Source organism: Drosophila persimilis, unplaced genomic scaffold (genome assembly GCF_003286085.1).
Source record: "Drosophila persimilis strain 14011-0111.01,24,50 unplaced genomic scaffold, DperRS2 tig00000191-arrow-pilon, whole genome shotgun sequence".
NCBI classification, from domain to species: domain Eukaryota; kingdom Metazoa; phylum Arthropoda; class Insecta; order Diptera; family Drosophilidae; genus Drosophila; species Drosophila persimilis.
Genome location: NW_020825298.1, coordinates 2748896 through 2768817, shown reverse-complemented (window position 1 = coordinate 2768817; position 19922 = coordinate 2748896). Strand labels below are relative to the sequence as shown.

Genomic DNA, 19922 nt, shown 5'->3' with positions numbered 1-19922 from the left:
AGTGCTTGTTGTTGTTGTGTTTGTTGTTGCTTTCTTGTGCTATTTGTTTATGTTTTTAGTACGTTTTTCTTAATATTTTTGTGTTTCTTCTTCTATTTGTTGTTTATTCTTATTCTATTTGGTGTTATTCTTTTGAACTTGATTCTTTTTCTTCATTCTTTGGGCTTTGTGCTTCTTATAGAGTATGAATTCCCTTTAGGAAACCCATACCATTAGTTGTAGGGTATATATTTGTCCAACATTTTGTTTTAGAGAGCCCCGGCCATTGCCGCAGCTTAAAACGGTCCCCCGTTCGTTTACATTTTGAAGACTACATATGCACATTCTTTACCTTATCAAGGTCCCTTTCAACTACTCTCCATTTCCTGATATTTAAAGTTCTCAAATATTCACCTTCATCCTTCACCCTCACCTCAACCCCTACCTTAATCACTTTGTAATGCGTCAAAAGTTTTTGAAGGGTATTCCCCAGGCGACTCCTCTGCCCCACTGCTGCTGCCTGCTCTTCCGCAGACACTCTCTTTTGAGGTTTCCTGCTGTCCTTCAGTCTCCCAGCAGTGGCTGCGGGAGTGTGAGAAGAGGCAGAAGCTGTCTGCTAAAGAGGTCCTCCTGGGACCCTCTCCTGACCAGTGCTCTGCCCCTCCCCGTCTAAGGTTCCAGCTCTACGGCTATACGGCCGTAGGACGCTTCTTTTACGGCTGCTGCTGCTGCTGCTGCTGCTGTTGGTGACGCTTGCTTTTATGCATTCCGCTCTCCTTTTCCGCTCTCTCCTGCTTCCGATCCGGCCTGAGTTTTGGCCTACAGTTTTTGGCCAGCAGTAAATGGCCGACATTAGACGGAGGGGGGCCCTGGCACGTGTTTATGTTGCTTTGCCGTTATTTTATGCTGCACGCTGTGGCAGGAAATGCGACAGAAAATGCATTCGCCAGTCGCCATGGAATTTTCAGCATTCCCCCATGGCGGAAAAACCGTTTTCCTCTCCCTCTCTCTCTGGGTTTTTGTTTTATTTGTCATCCTCTCTCTTGGGCAGAATTTTTTCGCAAGCATAAATTTTGGCCAGAAATACAAGGAGTATGTGCTCTGGCTCTTGCTCTGGCTCTGCGCTGGCGATTCTGCTTTAGATTTCATTTCCATTTCATTTCATTTCAGTTCAAGCCGAAGAGAAAATAAACAGGAATTCCACATCAAGCGACTGTTTCTTTTATATCCAGAAGTTTCGCCGAAATGAGACTTTTATGCTCCGCCTATAAAGCCCAAATAAAAAGCATTCTTTTCGTATATTTTTAGCAAAAGAAAAGGAATTTTCTTAGCCCAACATTTCAACGTTTTAAAAGAGATTTCTTATACAAATATTTTCGAAATCGAAAAATATAGAAATATTTCTAAGGGGAAGCACAAAATTTAGGGATAATGAAATCAATTTAGGGAGAAACTACTTCGAAAATTCGAATATTATATTCATAGAATAATTTATAGAAGGAAAACTTAGAGAAGAATCTTGCACTTATCAATGGGGAGAGAAAAAGAGGAGAAGGGAGAGAGTCTTCGAAAACTCGATTATTAAATTTATAGAAGGAAAACTTGTACCAAAATCTTAAAAAAATCAATCGGGAGTTTTAAAAAATTAAAAATATTTACTAAAACCTCATAAGAGTTTTCCTAACTAATTTCAGCTTTTTTTGATGCCCATAAAAATTCCCAAAAATCTAAAAAACTCCCAAAACACTAAAAGCCTCAATCCAATCCAACCATGAACAGTTTTCCCAACTTTTTACTTGGAAAATTAGTGGAAAATGTGCGCCCATTTACAAAAGAATGATTAAAATAAAGCGCAGGGAATGATAATTTTCATGCCTGAAAGAATTCCATGCCATGAAAAGTTCTCCCCGAAGAGGAATACGTGGAATATGAGCCGTAATAAATATGCAGATAATCTTTTGTGGAACTGTCTGTTAAGCTTTGCTTAAATTAACACCTTGCGGCGGAAAAACAAGTTTTCTAATGGAATTCATAGGGTGCTATGCTGTGCTCTTTTGTGTGTGTGTTGGTTTTTCCTGGTATTTCCAGCCACTCATTAAAAAGAATGCTGTCGCCCTCGAAAGTCGCTCTTCACCCAAAAAGAACTGCAGCTGCAGCCATCAGCCATCAGCCAGCCAGCCATTCCTTCACTTTTCCAGCCATCCATTCCATTCCCCCACTTTTCCCCCCATTAAAGCAACCTTTCATTTACACTGTGCTCCAGGGCATGGCATTTGCTTCTGGCCATTGACCATCATCGGAGTTGTAAAAGAGATGGAAACAAGAGAACGAAAGAGAAACAGGGAAACAAGGAGGAAACTTTGTTGCTTTGTTATCTGTGTCTCTTTGCTGTTTTCCACACAGTTTATTTTGTGGCTTATTTGCATTATTTTAATTTCAGAAATTCATTCAATAAATCTCAATAAAAAACAAAATTCTTACGGTTGTTCTCAGGAATCAGAACCGTTATGCTGGGGCCCCATTCCTAATTAATTTTTAAATCAAATGGAATGGAAAGGAGTGGGGGGAAAACACTACAGAACGACTGGAAGCATATGGCAAAACTTTCGACTTGCAATTCAATTTAGACTTCAACAAAAAAACTGCTACTAGTAGAACAGGAAAAGCAACAACAATCATAGCCGGAGAGAGCAAAGGTAGAAAGACAAATTGCAACTTTTTGAGGCACAAAAATCACAGTTAGCAGATAGTTTTCCCACCCCCCCATCCACGGGTTTTCCCCACCAAACGACACAAGACACAAGGAGAAAACTTTGTCCTGCCGCCCGCCCGCCCGCCGCCGGAACACTTGAAACAAATTGCAATTTGTTCCCTTCGCCTACAGCACGAGGGTTAAATGGTTTTCCAGGGTATGGCGGGAGAGTATAGCCTATAAATTAAGTGCAGCAATTAATAATTTAAAAGGCGTGTTAATTAGAGAGTTAGGGGCGGAAGGAGGAGCAGGAGCAGCAGTAGCAGTGCCAAAATGTTTCGCCTAATTGCAGTTTCAATTAGGCGCATTAGAGAAATCCTTTCGGCGAAAACACAGTTTGGACTTGGACTCCCACAAATTTAAGTTCTTCTTTTTCTTGTGGGTTTTATGAACTTTTTCTAATGGGTCATCAGGTACTTTTAAAGGAAGTTGAGTCGTTAGAAGCTTAAAGATAGATTAAATCATCATTTGGTTGTATGAATTCCTTGAGATATAATCCCAATAAAATTCGAATATATATTCAAAATAAATCTTTATAAATCACAAAAACATTTCCCCCCCGTCAAGACAAATACTTTCACTATTATTTGTAACTAAAACACTTTGTCTTTCTACCTCTCTCTGCCTCTCCCTCTGCCCTGTCCATTTCCCTCCAATGACTGGCGATTGTTCTGGCAACATGTGCGAAAACTTACATCTGACACTGTGCTGTATATATATGTATATATTATCATTAAGGTGGCCATTTCCGCTTCCTTCCGCTGTGTCTCTGGCTCCGAATCTCTGTGTCCATTTGGGTTTCCCTTTTGCGCACCATTTCATCGGGCTGGGGTCCAAAAGCATTTTTCGCTGACAATTGGAGACCCCTTCTGGACATACTGTATAGAAGATACACTAAAAACAAATTTGATAGGGAATACCATTTCCTGCCTTGCTTTTCACCTGAAAACCAGAACGTCCTCCTTTTTGCAGTACCAAATTCTCTTTAGATTTTTCTTGCAGTGCACCACCCATATTTCATTTCATTGTACGCGATATTTCTTTGGGCGGATGCATCCTCTAACTGGAACCAAAACCAAAACCAGCAGCAGCAGCAGAAGCCGGAAGCAGAACCAGACTGCTGACTGCTTAATATTTCACTTTGGTCACCGGCCAGGCCAGGCCGCACTCTGTTCAGTGAATCTTTTATTACATAACTTGGATTAGATTGAACCGAATGGAGCTGCTGCTGCTGTGGCATGCCCCTCACGTTTCACGCGGCTGCCTAATTTAGTTATGCAGCCACTGGCACTATCCATCGCAAAAAGAGGCGTAGAAGGAGGCGGATACAGAGGCTCAATTCATAACCGAACCATTGCTTATTCACAATCAATCAGCGTATTGAATCGGGGCATATTCCCGTTACTCTTGGCCATTACCGGGCCATCGCTTGCCGGTGTGCGGAGTGGGACCACAATTAGCTTCCCGAGTCATGGAAAAATTCTGCGATTCGCCGAATTGCAATTGGATTTTCTATGCCAATTAGTTAATTAGTGGATAAGTGAATGCTGGAGAGGTATCATATGATGATTGGTTGGGATATTGCGGATACATACATATAGTCCTGGGTGTTGCAAATAAGCGGATGATCGAGAGGGAATTTCCGTGCAAATGATTGAAAAAGGTTCATAAACAGGCGTGGCGATTGCACTTGGATTCCCAATCAGGGGATTAATTAAATGGTAGATGAATAGGGAAAATGCTGAAGAATGTGTTGAAATATCCCAGAGGGGGAGCCGGAACGAACTAAGACTTAAGACATGCTTGAAAATTGATTAGATCCTTGTTCATTTTTAAAGAATTTTCGAAGAATTCGAACGAGAATATAGACTTTCGAGATAATATTTTTTTAGCCACTTAAAGTCCAAGTTCTACGTTTTATTCTACATTTTCAACCAAAGAAAAGCGAATAATCCGCATTAAAATGTAGCCAGATTTGTTGATAAATGAAACAAGTGTTTGCTTAAATTCCAATCCCCTTCCTTTTAGACTTTTCCATGACTAAGTTTAAGTTTTAATCCACTTTGGAGTTCAATAATTATGGTCTTTGCCTTGAATGGGTTGCAAATTCGTGGCATAATGCCACTCCCCTCCCAAGACCCAGACACCCCACCGTAATGCCAATATTCCCACAGTTAATCAACAAAAGCAAATACGTAATTATTCGCAATGATGTGTGTGTGTGCTTGTGTGTGTTAACAGCTTTGAAATCGAATTGCAAATTGCACGGCTTGTCCGACACCGACAGCACCGTTAAACCCCCCAAAAGCTGCATTCACTATTCATAAATCGCTTGAACGACATTCAAGCGATTTGCAGCGGGGCGCAGAACCCAAAAACCCGAAAACCCCTACAAGAGGCTCATACTCGGAACAATGCGTAACTCCAACAAAACCAAATACGAGCCCAAATTGAATCGAAACTAAAACCGAATCCGGCTAAACCAAACCGAACTGAAAACCAAACAGAACAAAGGCTAAGCGGCTTTTTCCAATTGAACCCCAGACCTCGGACCCCGTACCCCGGACCCCGTGCCACGGACCCCGGACCAGAGGCAAGTGCAGCGGCCACTGGATTGTGCAACATTACGTATGAGCAACAATTAAAGCCAACTTTTAATTTATTTCCTGCACAAAAACATTCCATTTTAATGATGTAAAAATACCAAAAAGTTTATAAATAAAAACTCCAACTGCGATTTGCTGCAATTCAAATTAAGAACAAATCGAAACAAAACAAACCAAAATATGTTTAGCTTTTGGGGCTCGTAGGTTTAGATACCCCGTGAGAGTCCTTTGTTTTGGGGTAAGGAAGATACATATATGATCATTCGATTGTGATATAATTTGGAAAATATTTCTATGATTTATAAGATTTTTAGGATGACCTTCTGTGTTTTCAAACGATTGTCTCCCATGACAGATATTTATATAAAATTTTTCGCACTTTTAATCTTGTAAGGCCAGCAAATCCCTATTTTACCATGGAAATTAATGAAGCAGAGTGCCCATAGTATTGATCCAGCTTAGCCTTGGTTTCAGTGGAGGTTTTCCTCCCCGAAAAAAAAGCTTAATGAGCACAGGAATTCACCTTTTTCCAAGTACTCTTCAAATTACGAGGAAGCCTGCTATCTGTCAGTCTATCTGACAGCCTCCTAGCTGTCAAACACAAACAAAATGGCGCAGCTTCTGCGAATTGTGACAGGAATCAGCTGATAGATGCATTGTGACGGAAGCAGTGTTTCCCTATCGATTGAGAGGCGGCCCCCGAAGTTCTCCAATATTTGAATAATTTTATTCAACGCTTCAAATGCCATTGAAAGTCACAGATGTATCAAAAAACCCAGGAATATTCGTACAAATGCCTGTGTGCCTCTGGGTCTAATGGTTTCGCAAAACACTAATACCCTCGTAGGGTGAGTGATACCCCATAAAAGATTGAGTTGCAGTGCAAAATATTATGCGAATTCGAATCGACAGACGTCGGTAACTGACCCAAATGGGAAAATTGCTGAACAACTAGCAGCGGCAGCAACCTGCTGCCTGAAACTGAAGCACAAACAAAACTCCGCACTAAAAAATAGTTTCTAATGAGGCAAATTAAGCAAACGTCAAACAATTAAAACAAAGCCAACAAAATGAGCGCGTAATTATTTTCGTATAATTAAATTCCATTTAGCCAAGACTCTGCCATGTACGAGTATGTGGCAGCCACAAGCGGCTGCTTAGCTGCCACGCAAAAAAATTTGTGTAAGCTTTTGTGCATTTCGGCTTGCAACACAGGTGCAACAGGTGCAAATTACGACAGAGCCGGACAGAAATAAAAAAAGGGTGAAGCCTCGCGACGGGTCGCATCGGGAGGGCTGGTGGGGGGTGACAGCCGTAATCGCCTGCAATCAACTCAAAACAACAGCAAACGAATCCGTTTCCGCCACTGAAAATTAGTGAATTTTGTCAGCGTCAGTGGGTCAACGGAAAAAAGGCTTTTGGCCAACTCTGACGAGGGCCAAAGCAAAAAAGAATAAACAATGAGCCACAAACAGAGGCAAAAGCAATGAAATGGCATTAAAAGATAGAAAGGAAGAGTGTAATGTAGATACTCTTTGGGGGATGCTAAAGGATTGCATGAGATATCCATAGGAATAGATATTTCTATCATTAGTATCTGTAGATGAAAGCCATCAAAGAGTTCAATGCTTTGCCTGGTGTCCAGACTCATTCGTGCAACGACTCTGCCACGACTCTGAGTGTTACGATATTCACCAGTGAAGAGATCTCCGTGAGTTCAGCTAAGTTTAGACGAGATGACCAGACCACGTACTTGTTTCCATTCAGGGGTCAAAGACTATCGTGATTCCATGGCAAAATATGAGTTCAGTGACAGATGAATGGTCATGGGTGTTGCATAGAAATGGAAATGGAAGCAGAGAAACATGAAGAAAGTCTGACCAAGAGAGAGATACAGAAAGAGAGAGTGATGGCTACAGAGCGATCTATAAAGTAAGACTGAGGTAGAAAGATCTATACTGCGGTGGTAAAGATATCTGGAGGTGGTCATAGATACATAGATGGATATATAGGTGATCGTGCAGCCAGATAAAGACTCATTCTATATGGATATTGAAGACTATATAGGGATATAGATATACTATATAGATAGAGAGATTTCCTGCAAGACTGATCCCAACGAATTTTTTTTAAGCACCAAGCACCAATATTAGGCAATCCCTAAGCCTTAAGCTTATGGGAGAACTTGTTCCTTTGCTTATTTTCCTTTACTCAGACGATCCCCAAGAGGTTCTTCAGTCTTTTAACGTGTCTATGCATTCAAATCAAGCTCCTTAATGCCCTACTAATATTATTATATTAGAGGTTGAGGTTAGCGGTTGTGTATCAGCCTATGGCTTCTGATACAGTCCAATAGATTGCAAGATTGTCTTTGTATCTCTATTATATAAAAACAGTTCTGGTTCAACGTCGTTGTCCCAATATTCACCTCAAATCGGCGCCACCGAAGCGAAGAAGTGAGCCGAACGGGAGAGGCGTGTGAGCCAGGGGTTGGCCCAAGAGCAAAGCTACTGTGCCGTAGACCTTTTATAAGTATATTCCTCAATTTCCCCATCATTTGTGTGGCCAAATCCGTAACAAAAGCCAGCAGCCTCTGCCCCCAAAAGATAGAGTATCGCCATTAGGCATCGCCTTGCATTTCGCTCTCGCTGTTTATTCTGGGCTTTCGACAAAGTAATCATTTGTTTATTTGTACTATTATTATGTTTATCTTTGGCCGTCTTGTTGCTATTTCTGTTTCTGTTTTGTGGCAATCGAAGCTCTGGTGAAAGTCTGCGAAATGATTTGTACACTCCCCTCCCCTCCACTTGCCCCTCCTCCTCCTTTCCCTCTTGCGGCCGATCATATGCGTGCAACAATTTTATTTGTATTTTATTTCAATTTTTTTCTTGTGTATTTTCTGTATTTTGTGGTGCATTTTGTGGGAGGTGCAGGCACTCGATTGAGCCTTCTAGAGTGGAGTGAACTAGTTTCCATTTAATAGCTATAGCCCAAGAGGCAGGCAACGGCTACGGCAGCGGCAAAGAGAGCATGAAATGTGCAGCGAATTGTGGCAGCCACACAAAAAGATTTATTGAAGCCACTGCCGTTGGTGCAGCTATTAACAAAATTACTTAACAAGCGGCCGAAAAACAGAAAGAGAAGAGAATTCCGCCTACTTCTCCCTTGGACTAGGCCGCCGACGACCACAGCAGCAGGAGAGGTGGGTCTTTCGATGCTAATGATACCCTAGAACTACGGAGGAAAGGTGTTCCCATTAGGTTCCACTCGGCTCTGAAACCAATCGAATGAAGGTGCAGCTTTAATCAGAGCGGGAACACCCTTCCTGAAGGGTATAGAAAACCAGCAACTGCCTGAGTTATTGCCAGTTGGCTGAGTTTTAGTTTGAGTTTTGGCCAAGTCCGCAGGGAAGTGGAGCCCAAAGCCGCAGGGGGGGACCAGACCGGACCGGACCGGACCGACCTTGGAGCTGAGTCGGGAAGCTGGCGATATATTCTATTTAATTGCATTCGCGGTTCGGGTGCCAACCAAGCCGTGCAGAACAGAACAGAGCAGAGAATAGAACAGAGGATAGCAGCGGCGGCAGCAGAAAGGACACTAAGCCGTTGTCCTGCTTCCAGTGACGTGGCCAGCAGGCGGTGGGGAGGGGGGGGATCAGTGGTGTGTGGATGCAACTCCAAGTGGAATGAATACACTCTCGCGTGTGAGTGTGTGTGTGTGTGTGGAATGTTGAGCCCTGGATTACAACGACCATCAAAAGTGGGCAGAACTTGGGAGCTTTGATTTATGATTGCACAATAGTGGGGTGCGAGTACTATATGCCCTATACGTATGTACATATATCCCTATATATTTCTACGGTTAGTTAAGCCCTGAATGCACCAAAAAAAATCACAAAGATATGCCAGAGAACTTGTACAATAGAGAAGGCACACCATTGTGTTATTCAAGAGGTACGCAGACGAGTATTCTGTGGTTTATTACCTGGTTTCCTTAGACTAAACTCATAAATTATATCGCTATTGATAAATATCAATAATAAATTATATGGCTAATAAATTAGGTGTATTTATTAACACTTCAAGATAGGATAAACCCGAATTGATGGAAGATTTATCGACCATCCATTCATTTTTTGCTAATAAGCAACGCCATTAAATCTGTCAAAAATATTTGAATAAATTGAAATATAATAATCCTAAAAATGGATTAACAATTTTGTTAACAAATTGTAGTCTCAGATAAGAAAATATCTAATACATTACAAGACATAAATTCGATTTTACGATCCAGCTTCGATCAGTTCGCTCCTTCTCTTCCACTCCCTCTGCTCTCTTTTAATCCTTACAGTCCACCCTAGTAATATCCAGTCTTGGCTCTTGCCAGTTATAAATTTACACTAACGACGCCCCTGACACTGTGGGGAGTGCTTGTTTTTCGGTGGTACAGTCCCGCAGAGACAGTAGCAGTGACAGAAAGAGCAACAGCAGCAGCATCGAATGAACAGAGTATCAGAGGAGGAGCAGGGGAGGAGCTGGGGAGGGCTTCTACAGAAGCAATTGCGGTTGTCGGCTGCCTCCTGCCTGCTGCCTGCCAATCGGCAAAAGTTGACGACCGCAGCGCTACGCCGCCGCTATTGAAAAGCAATAAAAACAACATTTATAAAATAGCTGGAAATAGAAGCAACAGCGAGGGACAGCAGGCAGGCAGGAGGCATGCAACAGAGGGATACCAGGATTGAGGCATGCGGCAGAGAGGGACAGAGAGAGCGATACGTGGCTTGAAGGACACTGGCATCGATGCAATTTGTTATTTTGAATTTTTGCAATTTTAGAGCTGGAACTATTTTTGTGCACCAAAAAGCAATCGGAACAATGCACAGAGGGGCATGTGGCAGGCACTAGAGTGCTGCAGAGGCTGCAGAGGAGGAATGCAGAGCCGATGAGAGACAGGACAGTGCCTGCTGAAATATTGAGATTTCGTATTAGAGATGTGCGTGCAAAGGCACCCCTTTCCAGGGCCCGAAGCGGTAGGTGAATTGTATGGGAAATACCATGTGATTCAAGTGTTTAGTATTACATTTAGATCTAGATTAAAATCGATTAAAAATCGATCAAAATCGATTAAAAATCGTGCAATCCGTGCTGGTAAAACCCTGACATTTCACGCACTGAATGGACATTTGCAGCACTGGGCCTATGCCCATCCTCCTCCTCCCTCCTCTCCTCTCCAGACACTCTTTCGATTTCATCTCTGGATTTCAGGCTGTCTGTTATTTAATTAAATGTTGCGCGCATTCCTTTTTCGTTGCATTGAGAGCGAGATGGAGACAGCGACAGCGACAGCGACAGAGAGAGAGGTAGAGAGGGAGAACTCGAACCGACAATTCGTGATATGTGAGGCCGCAGGAGGCGTGGCAGGAGGTCCATTGCCAATTGCCAATTGCCGTGGCCTGGCAGCTCTATTATTAGACCAATCAAGGATTCTTCTTACTTAATGATTGGTTCACTCCACTGGCGGCGGCCCATGCAGAAGTCATGCAATTCCCAAGTATTTTTAGAACACAGCGGGAGTCCCTCCGACTTTTGCTTACCTTTTTAGAGTGACTATCCTAGCCCCAAGGACACAGGCAGAGATATTTGCAAAAAATTCCCCAAGTCAAGGGCTAAATAAACTTTGTCGCCCCGGCAAAAGAGCAAAAGTGTTTGGCAATTGGGCGCGTACGAGAATCCCCTTTCAGGGCACCCACTTTTTCCCTTGACTTTCTCCTTTATATTTCTCTTTGCCCAACCAATCGCCCACCCACTCGGCTCTCGCCTCTCCTTTCGGGCTTTCTGCCTCTCCAAAAATGTCTATCAATTTGAGATGCTAGGTATCCTTGTGCATATCCTTTGGCCATAGCTCACTGTCGGCAGCTTGTCTGCATCTATCTCTCCCTCCCCCCCCGCCTCTTGGTCTCCTCTGTTGTGCTTTCAGTGGAGAAAATTTATTGAATTTAATATGCATATTGCATGCAAAATTTATGCATTTCTTACCATCCTTTCGCCTCGTCCTTGGCTGTCATTAAGTGTTGTGCAACGTCACATTTTGGGGCTGGTTGTTGGCATTTCCTGTTCTTGTGTGGAAATGGATTTTCAATTTGATTTCTTGAATAACCCTGGACATTGCAAAATGTTTCTTTTGTGAGCATTTAAGCAATTTCCGCAGAAGGAATTTTGGTAAACCAAAACTAATTTGATCTTTCATTTCTGTCTTTCCAGGTATGTCAACCACACTCAGGTAAACCCTCCAGAAAAGACTCCACACTCCACCGAGTGGCGGTCGACCCCAAACATTGACCCACTGCGCCGATCGCCGCATTGGATTTTTGGCTAATTACCTTTATGGCCGGGCCAAGTCTCGGCTTTGTGTCTGTTTTGGACAGCTCTCAAATGACCCATTAAGCGGGCGCCCATTAACTTCTAGCCCAATGACCCCCCAATAGTCGACAGCCACAGAAAAAGACATAAACGAAGTGAAGCCAAAAAAAAACCAAATTAAAATTCGAAAAAGGAAATGGAAATGGAAATGAAACACTGGAATTGCTCATAAAACAAAATAAATAACCAATTAAGAGGGCCGTCCCCAGCCACCCCCCTGCCGAAAATCCAGTGCGAATTTCATTAATTAGCCATAATGTTTTGGTGGATACATCGGTAGGGGGTGGGTGGAGGGATGGCCTTTGGCTATTGGTATATCAGAAACACATGTCGCATGTCATGTGTGCCAAATGTGGCATGCAACATTTAACTGCAGAACAACAGCTAAACAGCCACCACAGAGGCAAAGGCAGGCAACAGCCAAACAGAGCCATAAACGCGGCTAATTGCCAGAGGAATGCCAGAAGGTCGAGTCGTGTCAATGTGTGGAGCCAATGGAATGGAATGGTGTGTCATCCGTCTGTGGGGATCCATTCGTACACTTGGAGAATGTTGGGTAGGATTCGGGACTACAAATAGGCTACATCAACACCATTTATGGGTCCGATTTCGGCCTCCACAAAAGAGTCTTTAGGCCCAACTTAGAGCGGCTCGAACAGACTTAAAGTTAAACGTTGAAATGTCATTCATCCGTGGTGATCCTTTCGTACACTTGGCGAATGTTAGATAGGATATTAGATAGACATATTTCCATCTGCCAACGACATCATTTATAGATCCGATTTCGGCCTCCACTACACACTCTTTAGGCCCCATTTAGATCCGCTTGAACAGGCTTAAAGTAAACGTTTCGAAATGCTTTCGATTTTCCATGAACCATTTTTCCCCGAGTGTAGGGCGGGGGAGAGCGTGGCACATAAGTAATATGTGACACAGATTGGCTATTGGCTGGCAGATTGGACTCTCCGGCGCACGGAGCACGGAGCACGGCGCACAGCCCGTAAATTGGTGAAGAGCCCAGATTAACCGTTAATGGCCACGAGTGGTGGAGGCTGGAGGCTGCAGACTGCTGTTGTTGCCACGCTTTTTGATTTTGGGGCATTTAGTTACGCTTCCCAACACCAAAAATACCGAAAGCACACACAACTGTTTGTCGGTCAGTGCTGGGAGCCATACGAGTATTCCCATACCCCATTCCCCCCTCCCCCCCACCCCCCTTTCCTTTAACTCGATTGACTCGTTTTTTTTTGTGTGCTTCTTTTTGGGTATTTTGTTTCCCACTTGTTTTCTTGGCCAGGCCAAGACATAATAATGATGTTTGATGATGCGGTAACTGAGATGCCGATGCCGATGCCGTTTGCCGATGCCTTTTGCCGTTTGCCGTTCCACTGGCAATTTGCCGATGTTTATATGCCTATTTGAGGCCGTTTTTCAACTTGGCTTCATTCTCCGATTCCGATTGCGATTCCGATTCCAATTTCAATTGACTTGTACAGTTTGCTCTTGGAAATGCGAACCGAAATCCTGCTGCACACCATCGAAACACACCATGGCGAAGGGGGGGCCAAGATAAACATAGATACATGTTGTTGTCGATGGCGGCTGCTGTTGGGGGTTGGGGCTCGAGGATTCTGCAGCTGCATGGAGTGTATCTATGGGATCCCCGGAGGTGCCAACAGCCCCCGAAGTGTGTTCGGGGAATGGAATGCAATTCATGTTGCAGTCATTAAGTGGAATTGATATTTGAGTTCACGGGGAAAGAAACCTGGGAGATTTGTGTGGACAGGACTCGGGATGGGTATTAATATTTGGGTTTCTAAAATAAACATTTCATGGCAAGAAAATTTGTTTGGATATGTTTAAATAAATCGTTGGAACATTGAAATTTAGAACTAGAAATATGTCGAGAATTAGGTAAAACTTAAAAGAATTCCCGTTCACTAAAGGTTCCCAAGAAAAGAGGCATATAATATCTTTAGTGTCAGCGATCCATGGATCCATGGACTCCAGCAAGAAAAGCCTCTTACATCATCGTAGTTCTCTCACCAAAAATATTTTAAAACACAGAAAAAACAACGCCATAAAACAAGGGTATAAAAAAGGGCTTAAAAAAACGAAATACTAATGCGACAAGAGTTACAACACAAGTAAATAAATAAATAACAATGCAGAAAACAACAAGAAATACCAACAAATCAAGCTGAAGTCATGCGTATTAAATACCAACGAAAAACAACAAAAACAAAATCAAATGCGCGGGGAACAGTAGAAAAAAATTCAAATCAACGCGCACGAAACCAAATTGCAGCCAATCATTTGGAAATACAACAAAAGTTGGAAAAAAAAGTCAAGATTTTTTGGTACGAAGAAGAAAATACTCTTTTATATAAGGTATAGACGGAGAAGATTTGGAGGCTATATAGATCTTTAATTCTGTTCAAACTGTTTAAGATTTACTTTAACCTAACCTTATATTTTATGGTATGTTAAAAATTCTAGAGTTTAAACTAGATTCTAGAGAAAACCAAAGGATTTTTGCTTACTAACACTTCGCTTAGGATCGTTTAAATTATTGTAATTATTGTGAAAACAGTGGCATGTTTATGATCAAATTTGGATTGATTCAGTTCGATTTGTATCAGATTTTTGTAGGTTCAGTGGAAAAACGAAAGAATTCAACGAGTAGTATTTCCGAAGAATAGAACTGAGTACATTTCAAAAAGATATCGCTATAGCTGGGTAGAAGTTTAACTAAGTGACAGAATAATATGTACATACTAGGAGAAAGGCACATGCACATTCGCTTTCCTCGTGGGCTGATTTGAGTCAAATATTGCACGACTCATTTATATAATAGAGGGATAATCACAGCCATGTTTTCTGCTCGAATTTCCATTTGCTTGCTTCTCCTGTAATACCCTGTACCACCATAAGGGTATCGCAACACACACATCGGCAAACTTGTATCGGCAACAAAGTGTAGCTACATGTGTACGCAGTCACGATTAAGTGCTCGTGGATGTATGTGTTTATGTGTTTATGTTATTTAGGTCTGCGTAAACGGTTTCGGTTAGTGATTCATGTTGCTAAATACAGCTATATTAAAGCGGACATTTATCGGTATCCGATATCTTTCACTCGCCTCGCGAAAAAAGCCGAACAAAAAACAACAAAAAAGATTGTGCCACTTGTGTAATTATTCCATTTGACATGTGGAGAGTGCTGTCTGCCGGGGGTAGGGGGGCAAGGGGGTTGGGGGTTGGGGCTGCGATTCGATTGGATTCGAGGGGAGTCTGGGGACACACTCTTTGATTTACAGCGATCAGCGAATGGAATCAGTGCAACTAACAGTGCAACCTGTTTCGGTGGAAGGGGCACACACACACACACACACACACACAAACACCGACACACAGGCACGCACACTGGAAAACCAGTCTCGAATGCAGCCTGAAAATTGGTCCGCAAATGCTTTTCCTCCTCCTGCATTCCCATCCGCCATGGCACTGACCACAGCATCGACAGCGTCCACAGCATCCAGCGACCGAACGGGACACTTAACGTTTTGGCCATTGACAACGATTAAAAACAAGTTCTCTCTCTCCGCTCTCCTTCCCTGCGGCAAAAAGGGGAAGAGGAGCGAAACCGGGACCAGGGCACTTGTCCACCCAGCGTTGCGTCCCGCGCTCACTTGTTTGCTTAACCGTTGAACGGCCTCGCCTCGCCTCGCTTCGCCTCGCTTCGCCTCTGCTCTGCTGCCCCAGAATCTTCCTCTGTCATAGCCTCTCCCGCTCCCGCTCCCGCTGCCTCCCCCACCCATTGCTGCATTGCTGACCCACATACAAAAGACATTCAATCGACGACGAACTGTTTTCTTTTTTTCAATACCCTAACCTGGGTCGATGCTACGACATTTGATCAGGCATCGCGCAGCGCAGAGAAGGAAGCATCTTTGAACCCTCCTTGAACAGAATGTACTACCTTTTTTCTTTAGGACTCCATCCACCGATTAGTTTGGCCAAGATATCCTAGCTTATATGTATCTAAGCCTACTACCCTTCATATGACAAGAAGGGCATACAATCGTCGGCGCCCTGACGTGGGCTTTGCTGAACTTTTTTTCGATTCTCTTTTGCCTCCGCCCGCCTGAGCGGTCGCTTCGCTTTTATGGCCTTGAGTGGCCAGGGTATTATGATTCTGATAGAGAGCCGGCTCAAGTGTGCGACCAAGGAGCCTTCTTGTGGCGGATGCAGGGGATTCCACACTAGAAATTGCTAAACTTTGTGGCCAAAGAACTTAAAGTCGCCTCAAAAGAGTGGCCTGCCCCAGGCCATCGATCTACTGGAGCTAAAGGGTATCTCTGGGTCGTTGCTGCTTTGTTAATCCTTCGTTTCTTGTTATAAATAAACATGAAACGTCACTGCCTGGAGAAGGAGACAGGTAGAGTCCAGGTCGGGAACGTTTTCGGTGAGCGTATGAGTGTGCGAGTGTCTGCGATGATTTACAGTTGTGGCCTCATACACTGGCAGCGTGACAGACAGAGAGAGGGCGAGCCAGAGAGCGGCTTAGCTGAAGAGAGCAGCGGAACAGGAGAGCTGTCGTCTGTCTGGCTGTGCCAGCCATCCCCTTCTTCCCCCTTCGCTGATTCTGTGCCCATTTGAACGTTGCCCACACATACGAGCACATTTTCACAGATGTGCACACATCTGAGGACTAGTTGGCTTGTTAGCCAGTGTACGGTACTTTGCTTTCATACAGGTGGATAGAGAGAGAGAGAGAGAGACAGACATGTCAAGGCGTGGAGAAATGTTTCAATTTCGAGAGAGAGGAGGGTGGGGGCAGGGGAGGATGTGTGTAAGTGCTGGTTGCAATGTTTCAGCCAAGGGTTAAGGGATAGCCATAATTGAAGGTTCCCATAAATACGAGAATAAGTATGCTGTGTTTTTACAAGTCCAGAGAAGGTGGAACCCCGGAGAAACTGTGACCCAAGAGTAGGCCTTCCCTTCCCTTCAATCAGTAGCTGCCTCTTCAATTGTCACACAAAAGATAGTCCCAAAAAATATATTTTACAAAAATTATTCAACTCTTGGAAAAAGAGCTATTTTGGATATACCGCAGGCCTGAAACCATTCAGATCGAGAATCGAGGATCGCGAATCGAGGCGATGGCTGCTCTGGTTATGGACATTGGCTCGGGGATTTGCAAAGTCGGTTTTGGTGGGGATGATGCTCCGACCGCCATCTTCCCATCGATTGTCGGCCGACCCCGTCACGTGACTGCAATGTTGGGAATTGGGTCAAACCGTCCGTATGGAGCAGGCCGTGTCGAAGCCTATGTGGGCGATGAGGCGCAGAAGTCCCGCGGTGTGCTGGCCCTGAAGTATCCCATAGAGCGGGGCGCTGTCGTTGACTGGGATGACATGGAGAAGATCTGGCATTACGCCTTCCACAACGTCATGGGGGTGGCGCCGGAGGAGCATCCCGTGCTGCTGGCAGAGCCACCGCTGAACGCCAAGGCCAGCCGCGAGACGGTGACCCAGATCATGTTCGAGAAGTTCGACACCCCGGCCATGTACCTGGCCGTCCAGGCGGTGCTCACCCTGTACGCCACTGGCCGCACCACCGGCATGGTGGTGGACTCCGGCGACGGGGTCACCCACAGCGTTCCCATCTTCGAGGGCTATGCCGTGACGCACGGCGTCTCGCACCTGGAGCTGGCAGGACGCGACCTCACCGACTACATGATGAGGATCCTGCACGAGAGTGGCAGCTCGTTCCAGACCACCGCCGAGCGGGAGATCGTGCGAGATCTCAAGGAACGGCACTGCTATGTCGCCCTGGACTTTGACCAGGAGATGCACAAGGCGTCGGTCGATTCTTCGCTGCAAAAGTCCTACCAGCTGCCCGACGGACAGACGGTTTCCGTCGCCAGCGAGCGTTTCCGATGCCCCGAGGCGCTGTTCCAGCCGGGGCTCCTGGGCGTGGAGTCCTGTGGCGTTCACGAGGCCACAAATAAGTCCATTCTGAAGTGTGAGGTCGACATTCGCAAGAATCTCTACAACAACATTGTGCTCTCCGGCGGCACCACCATGTTCGCGGGCCTGCCGGAGCGTCTGCAGAAGGAGCTGAACCTCCTGGCGCCTTCCACCACGAGAATCAAGATAGATGCCCCTTCAGATCGCAGCATCTCCGTGTGGCTCGGCGGCTCGATTCTCTCCTCGCTCTCGGTGTTCCAGCAGATGTGGGTCACCAAAGAGGATTACGATGAAGTGGGCCCCAGCATAGTGCACCGAAAGTGTTTCTAGGGAGAAGACTATCAAAAGCACTACATTTAGGGTTCCTCGTGTTAGCCATTACTTATTGTATTCCAAATTTATGTGGAATTTATTTGTTTTAAATATACTTTAGGAACTCTTAGAACTACAGTCAGGACACCTCCCCCGCCATCTGTCCTTCCTTTGAGGGGCTGGAAAGTCTTTGGTTTAAGAACTCTTATAACTATATTTCGGTGCATTGATCCCCAATTGAAATTGCAATGAAAATGCCTACGATGCAGATTCTCAGGGGGCGCTAAAAAATATGGGAAAAAGTATTCATATTCAGGGCAATGCGTGTGGGGGGGCGCGGCCTAGTCGTCGAGTCTTTGACCCGATCTCAGGAGGCTCTAACAATCCTCGTCCCCTTCTGGGGGTGGCGGAGGGGTTGTGGGGCTGGCTGTCCAATCAAAAGCATCGTTTGTTTTGGACTCAGAGACGACTCTTCAACTAAGCGAGATGGTACAATGAACTCTTGCCGAGACTGTACAGAAGGCGGGGGCGGGAGCTGGGACTCGACTTTTGCAAGGCAAGCAGAAACATCAGAGAGGGGGCGGCAGGCGGGAGAAGTGGGACGGGGGACCAGGGCAAGGCTGACTCTGTTGCGTCGACTGCGGCTGTTTGCATTTAAATTTTTCACATTCAATTCATTTGAGGCGGCTCGACGGGGCACACACAAAAAAGAAAAAAAAGAAGGGGAAAAAGGGGAAAAATATGAAGAAGAAAACTGCAAACAAAGTTACAAAGGCAAAAGGGGTTATGAGAAGCGGGAAAGCGGCTAAATGCTGCAAAAATGAAGCTAATACTTATGTTGCAACTAGGGCTACTACCCCACCCTCCCTCTGTGGCACCCTCTGTGGCAGGCTTCATCTCGTGCACCTGCAATGACTTGCGGGCCTCTCCATCATCATCATCATCATCATCATCATTCTCGTAGTTTTTTCATTTTTCTGTTAGCCCAGAAGTTACCTTTTGTTACCGCCCACTCCAGAGCATTGTGTGGGCGTGGCAAACATATGTGGCATGTGCGGCAGGTGTGTGTGTGCTCGTGTTCCCATTTTATTCATTTCGCTAACTTGCTCTTTTATAGGAGTCTCGTCTCTGGCCGCCATGCAACATCTTTCTTTCCCATGTGGCCGCTCGAAAGCCCTAAAGGTTCCATCATCAGCCATTTTTGTTGGGGGAGGGGGAATGGAGCAGTTAAAGGTTAAAGTGTAGACGCAAATTAAGGAAGAGTTAAGGACTGTTAAGAGAGTTGTTGGGGCAAAAAGGTTCATTAGGAGCGATATTTTAAAGGATTATGAAAGAAAGTTGGAGAGCTTGATGGAAGTTAAATATCTCTTTGGACTGGACCCAGAGGAAATGGTAATGGTTGTTCACAGAAAGTAAAAATGGGAATTAAAGCACTGGAAAAAACTTCCACTAAAATTATATAAGAAGTCTCTTTTATTTCTAAAAGTTAGAATCCTTTAGAGGAGCCTGAGGTTCAACTTTCCATGACTTGGGATACACTGATTGGACACTCCACAGATCCAACGATATATAGAAATATTTCCACTTTTAATTCTGAATAAACCTTTGCTCATGAAACTTAAGATTCGCAGGTAATTTGCTATGGGAGTCTCCAAACTCCTAAGCTATATCTACTCCCAAATTAAGAGTTCATTCCTTCACCCATGAAGGGTTTAAATTTGATCTGTTTCTCTGCAAATCTGTTTCCTCTCTTCTCTGCTTCTCTGCACACTCTCTTCGTAGACAATCAAATTAGTGAAATCATCTTGAAGAAATGTCTTTCCTTTCGACATTTGCAGATCTTTTCACAGATCTTTGAGTGCGTCTCATTAGTGGCACAA

General features: G+C 44.4%; 2 protein-coding genes across 2 annotated transcripts in view; both read left to right on the top strand.

The window, feature by feature from the left end:
- The window catches only part of LOC6595674, a 61692-nt gene that overhangs the window by 4701 nt on the left and 37069 nt on the right, over positions 1-19922 (top strand). The window lies entirely within an intron of this gene.
- Positions 6941-18166, top strand: LOC6595672 (actin, clone 302). The gene is made up of 2 exons (XM_002020696.2): positions 6941-7048; positions 16807-18166. The coding sequence occupies exons 1-2, from the start codon at positions 6941-6943 to the stop codon at positions 18058-18060; spliced, it is 1362 nt and encodes a 453-aa protein (XP_002020732.2). The 3' UTR covers positions 18061-18166.